At 45.0% G+C, this 20,002-nt stretch overlaps 1 protein-coding gene across 1 annotated transcript; it reads left to right on the top strand.

The window, feature by feature from the left end:
• Nucleotides 1–34: 34 nt before the first annotated feature.
• Nucleotides 35–11,253, top strand: LOC116222151 (the record flags this gene model as incomplete). Its single annotated transcript, XM_031575291.1, has 8 exons — nucleotides 35–300; nucleotides 567–709; nucleotides 1,125–1,234; nucleotides 1,606–1,717; nucleotides 5,351–5,611; nucleotides 6,048–6,178; nucleotides 6,411–6,677; nucleotides 6,870–11,253. Coding segments are annotated over 8 exons (4,119 nt in total), but the record flags the coding sequence as incomplete, so codon positions are not given.
• Nucleotides 11,254–20,002: the final 8,749 nt, after the last annotated feature.

The following is a 20,002-nucleotide window of genomic DNA, read 5'->3' as shown; positions in this document are numbered from 1 at the left end:
TGGTGGAGGAGGAGGGGCAGGAGGGCCTGGTGGAGGAGGAGGAACAGGAGGGCCTGGTGGAGGAGGAGGGACAGGAGGGCCTGGACAACCAGGGACTGGAGGGACTTGGAGCATTATTTCAAAGTATAAAAGCTACCCAGTGAAGATCAGTGTGAACAACAAACCAGATGGGCCAGTCTACCGCCCAAACACCAAGCCCATCTCCCTCCCAGAGGGCAAAGGACAACTCTCCATCCCCAAGGTCATTTGTACCTTTCCTGCCACGGATGGAGATACAGGAGAACAGGCCCAGGATGTCAGGTCAGGACTTCCCCCACTTTATTTTCACCACAATGCACCGTTTAAGATTAACCACATGTGTCTTCCTCAGCAAGGTGAACTCAGCCAACCTATTGTTTCCACCAAACACTCTCCAATGTTATTATGAAAAAGTATACCAGGTGTTTACATTCATTATCTCAGTCATCATTTGCCTTATGAACAAAGCCCGTAAATCAGTTAATTTCATATTTCCTACTTGAAAGCTACAGGCTGAAGTCACATTAATTTCACTTGAAATGTGACAGGTATGCAAAAGGTTATGACCCCGGAAACTGGTTCACCATTGATGAGGAGACAGCTGAAATCACACTCAATAAGATGCCAGACCGGGAGTCTCCCTATGTGGTGAATGAGACCTACCTGGCCAAGATTCTCTGTATGACAAATGGTAGGTGTTAAGGCTTCCCTCATTTGCTTAGTTATCTAGTCAGTGGCTTTCATTGCTGTCCTCACCTTTATGTTCTCCAACAGTTAAAAATTAAAAAAAGAGTGTGTCTGTGCCTATGTTTGTCATTGAATTGAAGTTTCAACGTCAGAGCAGCACCAACAACCAAATATTCAGAGTAAGAGGACTTCCTCTTGCACTTTACTTTAGTTTAAATTAAAGTCTCAAGCACAGAGAGCAGGTCAAAGCCACAGGCGGTTAAAATAGGTTTGTATTATAAAACTGTCCAGTCAGTGCATGCTGAAAGCTATTGTATGCTGACTGTCTAAAGGTTATAGCCTTGTTATTTTAGCGTTGGTTTGTATATTTGAATGTGTGTGTCCGGAAGCAGAATTATTTTGTTCCCACTACCTTACAGGAATGCCCACCCAGACAGCCACGGGGACCATTGCAGTGCATGTGGAGGACACTAATGACAACTGCCCCACGCTCACCAGCCACGTGCAGTACCTGTGCAGTGACACTAAGGTGAGGGTGCAGTGACACTCCAGTTCACCATAGCAGGACAAATGTGTTACACCTCAATGTAAACCTCCTCACAACTCCAGCGTGTCTCTTTGATCCTTAAAACCTTCAGTTCTGCTCAGCACTCCCAGTGTCCTCCTCCTCCTCACTAAACAGTGTTGTGTTTTTACCCTAACCCTAAATGTCCCTCTTCTCTTCTCTGGCATCTATTCATCCTCTTTGCAAACTAAATCACTTCCCTCCATCCTCTCTCTGTACCCCTCCCCCAAACACACACACACACACACATACACACACACACACCTCATACCCAGGACAGAAGTGGCACATCCGTTGATGATCTATTGTACAGTAACTGAGATCTTATTGTGAAGGTGGTGAATGTGACAGCAGAGGATTTGGATGGAGACCCTAACGGTCCGCCGCTTGAGTTCACGCTGCTGGATGAGGGTGTGGGGGTGAAGTGGAGGCTTCAGCAGACCGGAGGTGAGCAAAGCAATACTTAGAGGATGACAGTGTGCAAACACAATGTGTAACTGCTCAATACTGCACAAATGTGCATGCTTTTTTTGTAATTCAACTTTTTATTAAATTTTCATGTAAAAAAAGAAGAAAAAAACAGAGTAGACAGCGTTGGTATTGTCCATTTAATACAGTGCCCTCCACAATTATTGGCACCCTTAGTGAATGTGACCAAAACAGGCTATGAAAAAATATGTCTTTGCTGTTTATCCTCTCGGTCTTTTACTCAAAATATTCACAAAAATCTTACCTTTTCATTGAAGTAAAATTATTGAAAGAATATATATTTTTTGACATTAAATAAAATATTTTTCTCCAAAACATGGGTGCCACAATTATTGGCACCCCTAGAAAATCTTATAATTAAAATCTAACTGAAGTATATTACCAGTCATGTTTTACATTTTTAAGGTCACCTGTTTGATTAGGAACTCTTTAGTGGTCAACCATGACTTCCTGTTTCACTCGGGTATAAATATGAGGTGACACAGGCCAAATACCCTTAGTCATTCTTTAAGATGGGAAAGACAAAAGAACACAGTGTCGAAGTGCGACAAAAAGTTGTTGAGCTGCAGAAATCCGGAAAAGGATATGAGAAAATATCTTAACAGTTAAAAAATACCCATTTCCACAATCAGGGCAATAGTTAAGAAGTTCAAAGCGACAGGAGATGTAAGGAATCAGCCTGGAAGAGGACCTATCTGTAAATTGACCCCACGCATCGTGAGGAGGATGGTTCGACTGGCAAAATAATCTCCAAGGATCACAGCTGGAGAATTGCAGAGGTAAATTGAGTCTTGGGTTCAGAAAGTCTCCAGAACTACCATCAGACGCCACCTTCATCACCACAAATTGTTTTGGAGGGTTGCCAGAAAAAAGCCTCTGCTGTCAATCAACAACAAACTAAAGCGCCTACAGTTTGCCAAATGTAAGTCAGACTTTCAATGGGACCGAGTTATATGGTCAGATGAGACCAAAATAAAGCTTTTTGGCAACAAACATCAAAGGTGGGTTTGCCATAGACAGAAAGATAGCCATACAGAAGAGACCCCCATACCCAATGTGAAGTATGGTGGCGGATCTTTGATGTTGTGGGGCTGTTTTTCTTCCAAAGGCCCTCGACATCTTGTTAGGATACATGGTATCATGGACTCCATCAAATACCAGCAGATATTAAATGAAAACCTAACAGCCCCCTCTAGGAAGCTTAAAATGGGCCGTGGTTGGACCTTCCAGCAGGACAATGATCCGAAGCACACCTCAAAATCAACACAAAAATTGTTCACGACCACGGAATAAAGGTTTTGCCATGGCCATCACAGTCCCCCGACCTAAACCCCATAGAAAATCTGTCGGAAGAGCTGAAGCCGAGTATACAAGCGTTGACCTAAGAATCTGAAGGATCTGGAGAGATACTGTATGTAGGAATGGTCTCAGATCCCGTGCCATGTGTTCACCAACCTCATCACGCATTATAGGAGAAGACTCAGAGCTGTTGTCTTGGCAAAGGGAGGCTGCTCAAAACATTAAATTAAGGGGTGCCAATAATTGTGGCACACCTGTTTTGGAGAATAATATTTATTTAATGTCAACATTTTTTTTTTCTTTCAATAATTTTACTTCAATGAAAAGGTAAGATTTTTGTGAATATTTTGAGTGAAAGACCAAGCGGATAAACAGCAAAGACATATTTTTTCATAGCCTGTTTTGGTCACATTCACTAAGGGTGCCAATAATTGTGGAGGGCACTGTATATCCCCAGTTCGTGCATAAGTGAGCATCCAACCAAACGCTTGTGCCCATAAAATAAAACAAACAAATCAATCATACAGGCCATACTCACCAGAACTCAAGCGCACCTTCTTGGCCGATTAGGCCCAAATACCGGCACCTTCTCAAGGCACAAGCCAGGCCCCAAACTAGGCCCAGGCACTTAGCCCGAAGCTAAGTACAAAGCTAGCCATATAAAAAAATACCACTGGTGATTTTAGCCCGAAATTTCTGGTGGGGCAATTTTGTATGACGTCGTGTCATTGTCACAAAAATAAAGCTAGCTGATTATTATATTATTATATAAGCAATTTGCCTATATGCCCAGGTAGGCATAGGCTATGGTTTGCATTTTGAGTGCCAACAGGGAGCAGAGATCCCATTTCAATTAGGGCACTATTTCTCAGTGCGACACAAAGATGTTGCTTATAATACAGTAAAGTAAATAAAATAGATTGCAATAAAATAAAAAGATTAGATAGACACATAGATCAAATAACTTGCATGCTTTATCAAGCTTGTGGCACATGCATACAACATGAAGCGAAAGGCACAACTGAAACAAATAACAGCAACAAATCATGCTGCTAAATGAACGAAACTTAAATAAAATGTTGTCTTTTAAACAAAAATTGTATTATTCAGGAAGAAGAAGATTTTTTTAGAATTTCATTTTACTCTGTGCCTGTAGGGGTGGGCCGCGGATGTCGCGGGGTTGGTGGCAATCTAAGTATATGGATATTTGCAGCGGGGCGAGGGCTTCAATTACCTCTCTCTTTTTTGACCATACATGTGCTTGCATCCCTGCAGAAGGGATTTCAGCATAGAATTCCAGTACAGAAACTCTCCTTTGGTTTTTTTTGTATCATTATTATTATTATTATTATTATTATTACCATTAATGGGGGCTTATGTATAACAATTAGGGCTGTCAAAGTTAACGCGTTAATCTATGAGATTATTGTGGGCTGGATTAATGCGATAAAATATTTTAATGCAGTTAACGCAACTTTGTTTACTTCCGGTGTGCGTTGACCCCTGACACAAAACCGCCGCGTGCCTGCAGTCAGTTAGATAGGAGAGACCGAGTCGGTAGTGGAAGATGGAGAGAGCTGAGGGATTGTTGGGCGGAAAGTTTCTGTTTAAGAGGCAAAATGACAGAACAATCGACAAAACTAAAGTTGTATGTAGCATTTGTCAAGCTGAATTTAGCTATCACAGAAGCAGCTCGTCTTTAAGTTTTCACCTTAATGCAAAGCACCCGACAGAAAGCAGTCCCAGGTTACCAACGCTGTAACAGTTTGGGTTGCCGTTGACTGTCGGCCCATCAACATAGTTGAGGACGGTGGGTTGACTAAGGTGTTCCGAATTGCTTTAGGGGACAATTCTTACGTTTTCCTTTCGAGGGGCACCGCTGTGTCTCGCATACATTCATTGTATGACGGCGAGAGAGCACGATAAAAATACCATTAAACAACAGTGTCTTAAATACACGCTGTCTGAGGTGATTACTCGTTAATTTATAGAATTTAGTCTTTGGAAGAAAAACAAACTTTTAATCGCGATTAATCTAGATTAATGAATTTCAAAATGTGAGATTAATTAGTAAAAAAAATGTAATCTATTGACAGCCCTAATAACAATACCAAGGTCACTGTCTGTCAAGTTCAATCAGACACAAAAAAAAAGTTTTAAAGTTAGTTGTTCTAACATTGGATGTGAATGGGGAGAAGTGTGCAGAGACCAGGCAGATGTGTGGGAAATAGGGCAATGCACTAATCTGTGGTCTCTCTCTCTCTCTTTCTCTCTCTCTCTCTCTCTCTGTAGATGCTTCAGCAGCACTGTGGGCTGAAGATGGTCTTTGGCCTGGCCTCTATGAGGTCACGTTTGAGATACGAGACCAGCAGGGGTTGGCCTGTCCTGAAAGACAGGTCCTCAAATTGGAGGTGTGCACCTGCCAAGGGGGCTTGACTTCCTGTGCTTTAAAACAGGAACAACTGCAGTCAGGGGTTACAACCAGAAATAAGTCATTCCAACTGGGAAGAGCTACAGTGGGAGGGATGCTATTAGGCCTCCTCGCACTCCTGTGTGAGTACACTCACCACCTCATGCTGAGTGTGTGTGTGTGTGTGTGTGTGTGTGTGTGTGTGTGTGTGTGTGTGTGTGTGTGTGTGTGTGTGTGTGTGTGTGTGTGTGTGTGTGTGTGTGTGTGCGTGTCTTATTCCCAAACATCTTTAATGACAACTATCCCTGCAAAACTTACTAACATGTTCATTTCTCACCTGTCCTAACTTCTTTCTTAAATGTAGTGAAACAATGATTCTCTTACATGTACATGCCACTATATAACACCAGTCCAAGTGGACACACCAGCCGTTAATGAATTCCCCATATGAAACATGCCTATTAATGAAGTTTGGCTGTCATGTACTGTTTGACTATATGTTGTTATGTTTATGTGTTACAACCACTATAAAATAAAATGTGTGTTTGTGTTTGTTTGTGTGTGTGTGTAAACAACTAGTGGTCCCACTTATGGCTTTGTTCTGCTCCTGTGGAGGAACCAGTGGGCTTGCAGGAGGCTTCACTGACCTGCCCTTTGACACCAAGGCTCATCTCATCTCCTATCACACCGAGGGAAAGGGAGAGGACCGGGTAATCACACACCAATCACACACACAAAAAGACACTGACTGGAATTCATGATGGGTAAAGAAGGCGTTCCCACATTACTGACTCTGCCGAAGCAGAATGATGACTAGCAGTTTAGTATCAGGTCAAAGTGCATCACAACAATCAAATTAACCAACTTGGTTTGTGCGTGTTTGTGTGTGTGTGTGTGTGGGTGTGCATGTGCGTGTGTGTATGGTTTCCACTCTTTGAGCAGGAAGTTCCTCTGATGAGTGTTCCGGTACTAATCTCCAAAGAAATTTCAGTTACTGCTTCCGCAAAAATGGCTACCGCCATCATGGTGAGCAGGCAGATGCAGGAGAATGCATTCAGAGGCTTTAATGACTATGATGAGCCAGAGATGGGGGACATGGACTTCAGTGCCCATTTGGATTATACTTCAGATCTGCAGGAGATGAGAGAGGAGGATCAGCTCTCATTCATGGCACTACCAGACACATTTCTGGACCATTACTTCTCACAGGTGTGTGTGTATGAATGTGTGTGTGTGTGTGTGTGTGTGTGTGTGTGTGTGTGTGTGTGTGTGTGTGTGTGTGTGTGTGTGTGTGTGTGTGTGTGTGTGTGTGTGTGTCTGTGTGTCTGTGCATCTGTCTATAATGAGGTTTTCTTAACTTTGAACTGTACTTTGTCAGGACATTTCCTTTTTGTTTTACAGAAAGCAGAGCACACAGCAGTGACTTCTTGTCCGAAGGACAATCTGTTGGTGTATGAATACGAGGGACGGGGATCCCCCGCTAACTCTGTGGGCTGCTGCAGCCTCCTCGAGTCTGAGGATGACCTCCAGTTTCTAGACGACTTGGGGTCAAAGTTCACCACCCTCGCCCAGATCTGTGGATACTCCAAAGTCACATGCCCAAGAATGGACCATCAGATCACACCTTCCATGTCAGAAATGGACACCAGTGTCATCATGACAACCGATGTTAAAAAACAGACAAGGGAGTCCAGGTCCTCAAGCATCAGCAACCACGAGGCACCACCTGTGCGCATGGAGAGGAGCGTCAGCTTTGTGGAGGAACACAGCCCACCCCCACTTCCCAGGATGCAACTGTGCGAGACCATGACCATGCCCACCCAGACTGTGTTGGTGCAGCAGCAGCCCCTGTACTACATGGTGGAGCCGCAGGTTCAGAGCAGAGTGCTGCTGGCTGAGAGGCCCCCAGTGGGTCTTGGTCAGGGAGTGATCCTGGTGAACGGGAGCCAGGCAGCCACAGAGAGGGTGCTGCTGCAGGGGGGAGGGCTAGTGCAGGGAGGAGGTCTGCTGCAGGGAGGAGGTCTGCTGCGGGGAGGAGGTCTAGTGCAGGGAGGAGGTCTAGTGCAGGGAGGAGGTCTGCTGCAGGGAGGAGGTCTAGTGCAGGGAGGTCGAGTGCAGGGAGGAGGTGTGCTGCAGTGGGGAAGTCTAGTGCTGCAGCAGGGCAGGCACGTTCAAGGGGCTCAGGGGATGCTAATACAAAATGGTCCCATGTTACAGGGAGTCAGCACCCCGACTAGCCCAACGTTACAGTTTCAGGGTGGTCATACCCTGGTTCAACACACTGATGGGTTACAACGTGTGGTGCTTGTGCAAAGGCAGCCTGGAGATATAGCACAGATGCCAGGCCAGACATTCACCCCTGCACCCCAGCAGATGCATATCCCCAGACAAGAGAGGGTTGTCCTAGTGGACAAGCAGGTAGGGATGAAGCAAGATGCCCCAGGAAGTGTCAGAACACTGTGGCCAACAAGTCATTCAAGTCATTCAAGTGAAAGTCTAACAATGCCAGCCTATGAAAGTGGTCAGATGAGCAATGAGAGAGTTAACATGGCACAAAGCAACATAACCCATGTTCCAGTACCACAACCCCAGCAACCCCTTTTCAGCACAGGGTTCCTTGAGGGGTTGGGGGGTCTGGGCCCAGGTCCGGCCCCAGCAGGACACCCGATGAGCATACGTGTAGAGGAGGTAATTTCTGTTGCTACCATTCCAAAAGTTCCTCATATAGCACCAATAACTTCACAGATTGAGACTGGGCTGCAGAAGAAAATGTTTTTTGAGGAAACTGTTGTGGATTTGACCACAGACACATCCCAACAAGAGGAGGTCTCAGTGGAGATCCAGGGGAGCGTTTTGGCTGAGGAACATGTGGCAGAGGAGGTTGAGTCTTACAAACCTGAACCTCACCTGAAGATAGACAGCGTGGAAAAAGCCACAGTTGTGCCAGAAGATCTGTCTGATGACCTTGGTGAGCCTGATGTGGACGCCACTGTAGACCATGGGGAAATCCTGCCTGTGTCCTCACAGGACGTGACCGTATCATCACAAATGTCAGTGACTGAGGACCCTACCCAACACAATGTCCCTGAGGTGGCAGAGGGGAATTTAACAGGAGCAATACTTGGAAACACAGATTCTGGGTGGACAGTGGATCACTATTCATCTGACACAACTCTTCTCTCTGTACCTGAGGTATCCCCAGGTGACTCTGACATCATTGATCTGGTAGCAGACCAGATCAGTGCTGGTCACTCATTGCAGTGCGATTCAGGAATGGTGGATGATACAACCTCTCTGTCAGTGGGTGAATTGGTGTCTTCAACAAACGACACACATGCTGAGGAGATTGAAAATAAGGTATCCAGTATATCACTGGAAAACACTCCTGAAGCAGAAGAGTTAGGCCCTGGGGAGGGAGAAGCAAGCTATGTCGATGGACCCACAGAATTAACTCCTACGGTAGACATTCCAGTTTCACTTCAAGAGATAACAGATGTTTCAGAGACTGAACTTCAATCTCGTACCCTGGAGCTGGATATAGACAAGAGCCCCGGCCCAGAGGTATCTCTGGAAACCTTCCAGGGTACTGACCCAGCAGAGATAGAAGCTTTGGAGGTCACTCTCCTACAAATGCAGCAGGTTGCAATCGGTCAAGAGTTGGTAAGGACAGCCTCGCCGTCAGCTGCACCCCATGACCAAATCACCACACTTGACCAGGAGAACTTGGAGGAGGGCAAAGATGTTGGCATAGAGGGTGAGAGTGTGATTTTGAGTCAGGTAGTGACTTCTATGTCTGAGATGAATGAGGTAACTGCAAATGAATCTCTGGAGCCCAATGCTGTGGAGAGGCATACAGTAGATCCAGCCTCTGTGGAGGAAGAGAGTAAAGTGGAAGTGGTAAGAGAATACGCTGGACAAATGCCAGAGGGTGAAACATCTGGACAAGATGTGAAGGAACATCTAGATCTGCAGAGTGAGGATGACTCTAGCATGGACCTCCCAGAAGCAGACAAGCCAATGCAAGCAGAGATGGAACCCCTAAGGGAAGCTGAGCAGGTCTTACAGGGTGGATCTTTGGAGGTCTCTGAAAATCAATCAGAAAGGAATGAAGAGGCACAGGAGCCCATAAACGAAGGGGACATGTCTGATGCAGGGAGCATGGAGGTACAGTGCTCCACAGCCCATTCAGACCAAACAGGGGGAGGTCTAGTACAGAGGGGGGAGGTATAGTGCAGGGAGGAGGTCTGGTGCAGGGAAGAGGTCTAATGGGGTGCAGGGGGACAAACGTCCAGGGCTTGAGTCCTGAGCAGACTAACCTGGAACGAGCAGAGAGTCTGGTAATATCCCAGGGCGGACATGTTCAAGGGGCACAGGGGTTGGTGCTGCAGCAGGGCGGGCACATTCAAGGGGCTCAGGGGATGCTAATACAAAATGGTTTACATGTGGTCCATCAAGGAGACGGGCTGGTACAGGGAGCACAGATGTTAATGGTGCAGGGGGATCAGCAGCACAGTCCTGGATCTACGAACATGTTTCTGATGAACGGAGGACCCTTAGGCCCGGATTCCCTCTCACCAGCCAGCCTCTGCCTGCAGCCAACTCGTGTGGCTCTCCAGTGCTGCTTGTGGACAGAGGCATGAGGCAGGGAGAGGAAATCCGGCTAGACACCATGCAGCGAGGTTCTACTAAGGCTCAGAAGAGGCAGGTGGCCAATGGGCAGGTTGTGCATGGGCCTGACCGGCACCCCTTACCCCGTATCCAAGACCTCCTTGACAACTTAGGTGGGCAGTCTTGGTTCTCCCTTCTGGATCAGGGAAGTGCGTATCATCAGGGATTTGTGGATAAGGGGTCACAACACTGCACTGCTTTCAGCACGCCATGGGGGCTTTATGAATGGATCAGGCTTCCATTTGGGTTAACTAATTGCCCAGCTGTGTTCCAGAGGTGCATGGAGTCCGTTCTTGAGGGTCTATGAGATGATACTTGCTCTCCGTACCTTGATGATGTCCTTTGCTATTCTAAAACCTTCTTAGCACGTGTGGAAGATGTTCGGAGAGTGCTGTGTCAGCTGAGAGCCAGTGGAATCAAGCTGCGAGCCATTAAGTGTGACCTCTTCAAACGGCAAGTTCGTTATGTGGGCCGACTGGTGTCTGGGGAAGGCGTCCAAATAGACCCCAAGGATTTGGAGGCAGTGACTCAGTTCAAGGAGAGGAAGCCGACAACAGTAGGGGAAGTAAGAGCACTCCTGGGCTTTCTGAGCTATTACCGTTCTTTTCCCGTGTGGCCAGACCTTAATCTGATGCAAGAAAGATTCTATTGGCCATATATGCAGCGGGAGGTGGAGGATTATGTCCTGAGAAGTTGTGCATGCATTCAGCAAAAACATCCCTCTATGCGAGACAAAGCACCAATGGGCTCCATCTCCACAAGTTCACCTTTTGAGTTAGTTGCCGTCGATTACCTCCATCTGGAACCAAGTAGTGGTGGTTATGAGTATATCTTGGTCATAATTGACCATTTTACACGCTTTGCCCAAGCTTATCCCACTAAAAACAAATCTGGCAAAATAGCTGCAGAGAAACTATTTAATGACTTTATCCCCCGTTTTGGTTTCCCGGAAAGACTCCACCATGACCAAGGTCGTGAGTTTGAAAATTGGTTATTTCAGAGGTTAGAGCAATTGGCTGGCATCTCGCACTTTAGAACAACCCCGTACCACCCCCAGGGGAATCCAGTAGAAAGGCTAAACCGCATCTTGCTCCAGATACTCCGGACCCTAAAAGAGGAAAAGAAATCAGACTGGAGGAACCATCTGTCTCACATTGTTCATGCATATAATTGTACAAAACATGACTCAACAGGGTACTCACCATTCTATCTCCTTTTTGGGAGGTCACCCCGGTTGCCAGTGGACCTAGTTTTTGACCTGAACTCTACTACTGATAAACAAACAAAACAAGCCTTTGCAGAGAAGTGGGCGAGACGAATGAAGGAGGCCTACTACATTGCCTTTAAGACCAGTCAGAAATCATCTGAGAAAGCGAAGCGCTACTATGATCGTGGGGTCAAGGGGGTCACACTTCAGCCAGGTGACCGGGTGTTGGTACGAAACCTGTCAGAGCGGAATGGTCCGGGGAAACTCCGAAGCTACTGGGAGAAGACCATCCACCGGGTCGTCAGCAGAGTGGGAGAGGTGGCCAGCCCAGTCCAAGATGAAAAGGGAGTCAAGCTTGCCCGTGTCCTACATAGGAACATGCTCTTACCAGTCAGCGACCTCCAGCTGGATGTGGACATCCAAGCCGGCTCATCAGTGCACCAACGACCGGTGAGGAAAAAGAGACCCCATGGAAAGAGGGACTGACTGCATGAGCCAAAGTGACTCAGATGAGGGTGAGGAAGAAAGCTATAGTTTGCGTCCTATGCCCCATCGTATCATAGACGTTAGAACGCAGCCTGGCTCATCTCACTCAATGAATCAACCACACAGTGGTCATCCAACATTAAGGCCTTCAGCAGCAGAGTTTCAGCCCCCTGCTCCGCCAGTTAATCAGCTGGAGCAACCTGCACAGGTTCAGGAAGTGCCAGAGGCCTGTGAAAATGTCTGTGATGACCCTGAGGGTGTGGAGCCAGTGCAAGAGCAGGAAGAGCTCGTCCTGAGAAGATCGGAACGCACAGTGAGAACAAGAGAAATGCTCACCTACCAAAGTCTGGGTCAACCGTCATACCAACATTTCAGACCTGGAGTCCAGGCAGTAACATATCACCCCCCTTTTCAGCATGACCTGTTACCATACCCTGCATGTCTTGCATGACATCCCTATTGGAGGCCAGTCTTGTGGGGCTATTAGCACTGGGTAGTGGTTGTAAGTGTGTAAGAGGTCAGGAGACCTCCTCTAAAAGTGGGGGAGAGTGTAACGGGCTATCAGTAGTGCCGCACGCCCATACACACATACACGTATGCACTCAATCATGCCTGGTTAACTCCAGTCCACTAGGGAGCAGCGAGGGGTCATTGAAGGCACTCGGCAAGGCAGGGATAAGAGAAGAAATGTGGGAGCTTGTGTTTAAACTCCATGCTTTTGACACTTCACTTCACTTTCTTCACTTCTTAAGGTAATCCAACCTTTCCTTTTCGGTTGAACTGCTGCAAATACTAAGTGTGTATGTTCAATAACCAGTCTGCTTGATGTTAGAAGTGTTACTTTGTTGAAGGGTGTTTGTGTGTGTGTTTAGTGATGTTTGTAGAGTGTGAGTTGCACATGGTTTTGGGCAACTGATGATGATAGTCTGTCTTTTATTGTAGCCTGTTTTTATGCATATTTAATAAAGGGAACTCCATGCTTTTGACACCTGCTTTTGTTCTTCACTTCTTAAGTGTAAAGAACCTGTTTGTACTAGCCCAAGTTCCCCTAGGCTTGAGGCTAGTAACAGCTTCGTATTTGTTAGTTTTGCTTGGCAGTAAGTTATACAGTAGCTTGCCCCAAGAGTCATCTGTCAGTCTGCCCCAGGGCAGCTGTGGCTACTGAGGTAGCTTACCACCACCGGTATGACTGTGTGTGTATGACTACTGGACTCTGGACTCTGTAAAGCGACTTCGGGTATATAGAGAAGCGCTATATAAAATTGAATTGATTGATTGATTGATTGAAGAGTCCAATAAAAATCTGGAGCTCCAGGGGACAAGCAGATTTATCTCTCAAGGGAAGTGTAAATAGAGCTGCGTATAATATTTTCTGAGATTAGTCTAAAATATCATCCTCGATCCTATGTGATATGTATATGTGCTGTAGTATAGATTGTATGTGTTATGATTTGGGACCTTCTGGCCTCTAGAGGCGGCCAACTAAGAAAAGAGTCTTTTGTGATTTCCTAGTCCCTTGTTTAGTTAAGCCTATGCAGCATAGCTAACGTCGTTGTTTTTTCCCTCGGGTTGCACTGTTTTTGATATATTCTTCTGAGCGTTTGAACAATTTTTTTCTTTTGGATTACTTGTTGTAGATATTAAATATATGTGGGAGATATTAAAGAATGTCTTTTGGCACATCATGCGATTGGGTCCTACTACTTGCTCAGTGAGTTTGTCACTGAACCAGGAATCCGATTCCAGACTCCGGCCCTGACATTATGTGGCATTTCATGCGCTCATGTCAAACATTGGCTCTTGTAACAAATTGTAAACAAAGGCTGAACATGTCAGTTTTGTTCAGGGTTTCTTCAGTTTTAATTATTATAATGACTCTTCAAGGGTTGCATAATTGTGTTTTGAAAAGCATTTGCTCTGGCTTGCCAAGAGTCCAATAAAAATGATACATTTTGATAAATACATCCTGTCAAATTTGCATATATGTTTCCTGGAATTCCCCTACGTGCCCAAACCCCATCCATGTCTCAATAGTTTGTCTATGCTTGCAGTGATGGGACACCACAATTATCAAGCTTGTTTAGAGTGAAGCATTTACAGTGAATCAGAACACTGACAGTTCTGCAACACAAGCTCACACCATACGCAAGCAAAAATAGCTCTACTTTGTACACAGTGTCCTAGACAAGATTGGATGTTTATATGGCTTCTATTAGATCTTCCCATCTTTGTCTGGGAAGCTGAAGGGGAATGTTTCTTTTTCTTTTCCTCTCTTGTTCCTCTATTTCTGAAACACACTCCAGGAGACCAGCAGGTTCAGGAATTGTGGTATCATGAGAGGTTTTACCACTGAGCAAGGTGTAGGGCAGTGCGTAAACAACAGGACAGAGCAGGCAAAAGTGCTTTCCAACGAAGAATCCGGTTTATTAACCAACAAAAAGTATGTCAGGAAGCAAAACAATAAAGTTCTTCAAAGGCAAAACATAGGCTTCATAAAGTTGCTCCTAACTTAAGTCCTACCAACTGTGGTTGCAAACTCAAAGTTCGTCCGTCCAGGTCCTTCCCGGCTTGGGGCTAGCCTTCCCCCTTCCGGATGCGGCTTTGCAAGCGCTTTAGCAAGCGATTCAGCAAGCGTTTCAAAAAAGGCTTCACCCGCACGTCAGTTGCTCTCAGTTCTCCCTCCTGGATCTCTCGGCTCTCGTGGCTCTCTCTCACCCAACAGGCACCATCTGTCTTAAACGCTCCTTCAATCAGGTGCCTTAAGCACCTACACCTGGTTGGGTCCTGCTGCATTCTGGGAGATGTAGTGCAAATGGCAGCCATCTTGTGGTGTGGCAGCCAGACCTCCACAGGAACACCACACCCCTCTGCTAGCTGGCCCATCGTGATGCCACAGAATATGCTTACCATTGTACTAGCATGGAAAACAGTTAACATGCAGATCAACACAATTTAATTTACACATTACATGCAGTTGCTGTTGTTTTAAAGTTCATGCAGAACCCACTCTGCTGTCAGACTATTCTGACTTATGTAAAGGGAAGATTGATATTGCAATAAAATAAAGGTCTGACAAACTTAAATGAACTCATGTCATCTGTGGGGTGCCAGTAGCTTTTAAACCCTTCTGTCTAAACCTCTAATAAATTAATTGTGTTAAATGTTCTTTATTTGTACAATTGTAAGACCCCATAATGTGGTAGATACAATTATTTTAAATTATATTTATATAAGAACATTTTAATTACACTAAAGATGCTTAAAGTTGTTGCATTTTCACACAACTAAGTATATTTCAATATATATCAAGACATTTCAAATTGGGCTTAAGCACGTCTAAAAGTACACTTGATATACTTCAAGCTGTTCCAAAATAACACACTTAGGGGCCGAACACACGAGACGCGTTTCTAAAACCATTGTTTTCCTATGGTACGGCTCGCCTTTTGCCCGCGCCTTTTATGTGCCACGCTTGGCGTTTTTCTAGCGTTTTTTAGGCGTGCATAAAAGTAAAATATTCTCAAATTTTCAGCGCAAGGCGCACAGCTCATCAATGTCACACTCGTCCCAGGCAGCCAATCAGATCAAGCAAGAGGCGGGCTTTACTACTTTACCACTACTTCCTGTTTTGATGCCGGTAGATGTGGTAGGAACCATAGACATATCCTATACATGTATATGTGTCTATCGGAACGGTGGGACAATGGCAAATGCAGACGAAAGGTTGATATTAGCGGTATTTAATTACGATGAACTTTATAATTAAAGGTCACCTCATTATTCAAACACTAATCGGCGAACGCATGGTTGCGCACGCAGCCCGCTCCACAGGCGCAGCAGGCTGCTTTGCCCGGCGCGCTTTGCCAAGGCGTTTTTGAAGCGTCTGCGCCTGTAGCAACGCGTCTCGGGGTGATCGCCCCCATTTATATGCACTTTCAATGTAATAAGTGCATTGAAGAAAAGCACTACTGAGGTATTTTTTTTCTGCTCAGAGTCAATGGTCACTGGTCACGCTGGTGCCTTCTGAAGACTGGGGATCTCTGCTCTCTGCTGCAGGAGACAGAATACTACTGTTGGCATCATCAGAGCAGCTTCCACCGGAACAGCAGTGCAGTCTTCTCCCAACTGGAACGGCTGCCTACCTGTGTCAGTCGATGCTGAAATCTTGAACAAACATTTCAGCATTTCACAGAGCAAGCACAAACACAGAAACACACACAAATCAAATTACTCCAAAACAGCACTATAATGCTTGTGGGTCTAGTTTATTTACACACACATTAACAATTGAATCGCTACTTTGCATATTAAATAAAATAAGATATATGTTGCCTCTAAAGCAGTGGTCCCCAACCACCGGGCCGCGGCCCGGTACCGGTCCGTGAGGCATTTCCTACCGGGCCGCAAAGAAAGAATAAATAATGTATATAATTTCCGTTGTATTAATTATTAGAGTCTGAAAGGTGTTTTATTTTGAAAAACAACCGGATTTTCCCCGATGTAACATTCGCCTGTGCCTCTTGACACGTCAAGACCCTTTTCTCGGTCACGAGATATGTTACTCAAAAAACAAGCACGCAAACTAGCGAAAATGAGTAAGAAAACAAACGTTCTTAGAGGCATGCAACTGAAGAGACGTGTGCACAATCCACAGACTCCACAGCAACGCGAAATCAACTTCAGACTGATCAAAATCATGTCAAAGCAGAAAGCAAGCACCTGTGGATTAAACGCAGACCTACCTTCACCAGTGCAGAGGTGGAGGTAGACTACTGTTGCAGAATGTGTCCATAATGCTTATTTATTGATTCACTTATATTTGCAGTGTTCGTGTAGTGCTTTTTTTAGGACATTACGATGCCTCTTAGAAGCATACATTTAAATGTGAAACGTAATTGTTAATGATTAAAATATTCTCATATTTTTTATTTTTATAATTATTTAAATCGGAGGATGTCTGTAGAATTGACGTGAGCGCAATCACCAACGGTTTCTCACAAATTAAGCCCTTAAAAACAATCTGGCTGATTCACCACTGCTATTTAGCGTTCTTAAATTCTGGTCCAAGTTAAAAACAAAGCCCAGATGAGAACTTTCATGAATGCCAGAATTGTCCCTGCAGTTACTTTTATACACGGAAGCATAGGTGCAACTCGCGTTCAAATGATAACTCTCCGTTTTATTGGTGGATCAGAAATGAAACTGTGTATTTGATTTGTTTGTGTCAGTCCAGCCCTTTGCATTTCGCCACGGAGGGAGCTTTCACTAAACAGTCCTCGACGTTTTTTTTTCTCCGTCTGTGACATTGCGCCCCCCCCGGGAGAGTGTCCGCGCCCCCCACTTTGAGAACCACTGCTTTATAGGATAAAGTACAAGTCAGTACAATGGTGAGTTGTATTTTTCATGCACTTAACATTCGTTTTTATGCCGGACTTGTTATTTTATTTTTGCTGTATTTATCTGCCGGTCCGTGAAAATAATGCCTACATTAAACCGGTCCGTGGTGCAAAAAAGGTTGGGGACCCCTGGCTTAAAGGGTACAGTCCGCAATTCTATTTCAATACACTTTCAGTCAATTTCAGTTAATTGTTCCTAATGGTTGTCTAGCTGTCCGTTCAGTGTTTGTGCTCAAAATAAAACTCTGGTGTTTGTACACAGTCCCGGCTCTGTCAATGTGAAACAAACACAAGCTTGGGCCAATCAACATGTTGTTTCAGGAGCACGGAAGGGAGAGGTATACTTTGATTGGCTGTTGAACTCAAATATCAACAACCTTTCGCCAGACAACATATCAAACACTGGCTTAAAATGTGTGTTTTTCTTTTAGATAATGGTGATAATGGAGAAATTAAGCAGATAATCATAGGCAGTCAGGTCCCACATAACATACAAAGCACAACTTGGTGCACTTTCATAACCTTTCGTATTTAATTACAGCAAGGGAAAAACAGCCTGAGGGAAGAACAAAATCAGGTAATAAGAACCACAGAAAATAATCCTCAGATAACTATCAAAAGATTCCAGGTGCTATGCGCCTTTGTGTTTAAATTTTTTAAAGTTACAAGTGTTTCACCATGCAAATTCTGGTCAATGCAATCAAACCATTCTTAGCTATTCTTTTGTCACAGATATTTTCTGTGGTGTGTCTCATGCTGACACTGGGCCATCATGTACAGTCCCCGCCACAATTATTATTATTGGCAACCCTAAAGAGTAAGATGAGTAAAAAGAGTTATATGAAATTCCCCTTTTGGTGAATTAGCTTAGCCTCTCACTGAAAAAAATACCCCATCAAGGAATAAATATTTTCCATGTGTGTTTTTGTCCCGAAGTGTAGTTCTGTGTTTCCCACAAAGAGAGAATAAAGCCCAGAGGCTCTTTTCATGGGCATACACATTCAAAATCACAAAGAGGTTCATTTAATTAGTAGGTGTGTGTGTGTGGTTATGTGGTCCTGTTTATCAACATTTTGAGAATAGCCTTTTTTATTACATTTGAGAAACAAACAATCACTTGATTGATGGTTGACTGTGTTTGGAAAGTTGTTGGCAAGCTAGCCAACATAGCTATCACAATAACATTACAAAGGCAGAGGCGAGAGCACTTATTACTAGCATCAATGTCGAAGCGTGTTATAACAAGCTTGCTAACATCCCTAACGAGATATCTTGCTAGAGGCTAAACTTAGAAAAACCTGTTGAAATTTGCTTACTTTGTTTATGACAAACTAACGAGTCAACAACTTTCCTAAATCCAAATCAAATCAAATCAAACTTTATTTGTACGGCGCATTTCATATTAGGAGGTAACACAATGCGCCTCACAGTAGGAAAAAAAAGGGATAAATAAAGATAAAGAGATAAATAAACAGGAAATGACGTACTAACCACACTGGCACCGTAAAGGACTCCTCAGCATGGTTGTCGTCAAACTAAGAGACAGCTGCTGGATATGTTGGATATGTCAGTTGCTATTTCGGGCGGAATTCGGTTTTCGGTTGACCGGAAACGAGACACAGGAACACACAAACTAAATACACTAGGTGCAAACAATCAAGGCGAGGCAGAATATCGCCAAAGGGCACACGAGGGCAGGGAGTGAGGTGTCTAAAACGGGAGGAGACATGAGTTTACAAACACAAAACAGGAACTGATGAATAAATGACAAAATAAATAAAACATAGCTAGTAGGCAGGACCAGAATTAACACATGTTTTGTGAAGGTTTGATAAAGGTGTGTAATTGGCAAGGATATACATACAGTACATGAGTCTTCAATGAATTACAGCTATCCTGATGAGTGAGTGATCGAATAGTCAGAGTAGAAGCGTGCCAAACTGGCCTAAAGGGACATGGTGAGAACAGGGTATAACAGGCACAAAGACAAATAATATGAAGAAAACAGGGAGAACAGGCTGAGCCGGTGAAATGTGTCTGCGTATATCAGCCCGCTCCATTTGCCATTCTGTTCCCAATAAATTCCCAAAATTCTTTTCTCTGTGAGATTGTTACAGTGGTGTTGGTCAATAGGATCCGAAGATGGCCACGCTTGAAAAGATGGGAGGACGGCTGGCAGAATTGGAGTTGGGGCCACCGCTTTAAAGCATCGTTCAAAGGCTCTTGCTGGAGAGCCTGTACATGACCCCAGCCCAGGATAGATGGCCAGGAGCCAGCATCCTGCAACCAGCATCGTGGGGAAGGTCAGACTGCCTGCACTGGAGCTGCACCGGGGGCTGGAGACACCAGCACCGGCCCTCTCCCCGACCAGCGAGTCCCCGGCGCCATAACCACGGAGACGTCGAAGCGGACGACCACAAAGCTGTTGTGCCAAGCGGGCAGCAGCAAAGCGGAAGATACAGGAAATGGCAGAGACAGGTGAGCCCTGCAGTAGACCAGGGACAGCAGGAAGTTGGCTCCTGGCATTTCTGTGTCTCCATGAGGTCATTCCTGCCCCTTACCCCGCATCGATAATACCCTCGGTCAGTGGCGTTTCTACATTAGATGGCGCTGTGGTGCAGAAAGCTTAATACATCTGTGCTTTAGAGCAGGGGTCCCCAACCTTTTTTGCACCACGGACCGGTTTAATGTAGGCATTATTTTCACGGACCGGCAGATAAATACAGCAAAAATAAAATAACAAGTCCGGCATAAAAACGAATGTTAAGTGCATGAAA

Source organism: Clupea harengus, chromosome 10 (assembly GCF_900700415.2).
Source record: "Clupea harengus chromosome 10, Ch_v2.0.2, whole genome shotgun sequence".
Classification (NCBI taxonomy): domain Eukaryota; kingdom Metazoa; phylum Chordata; class Actinopteri; order Clupeiformes; family Clupeidae; genus Clupea; species Clupea harengus.
Note: the sequence above shows the minus strand (reverse complement) of the source record. Positions and strands in the feature narration are given on the sequence as shown.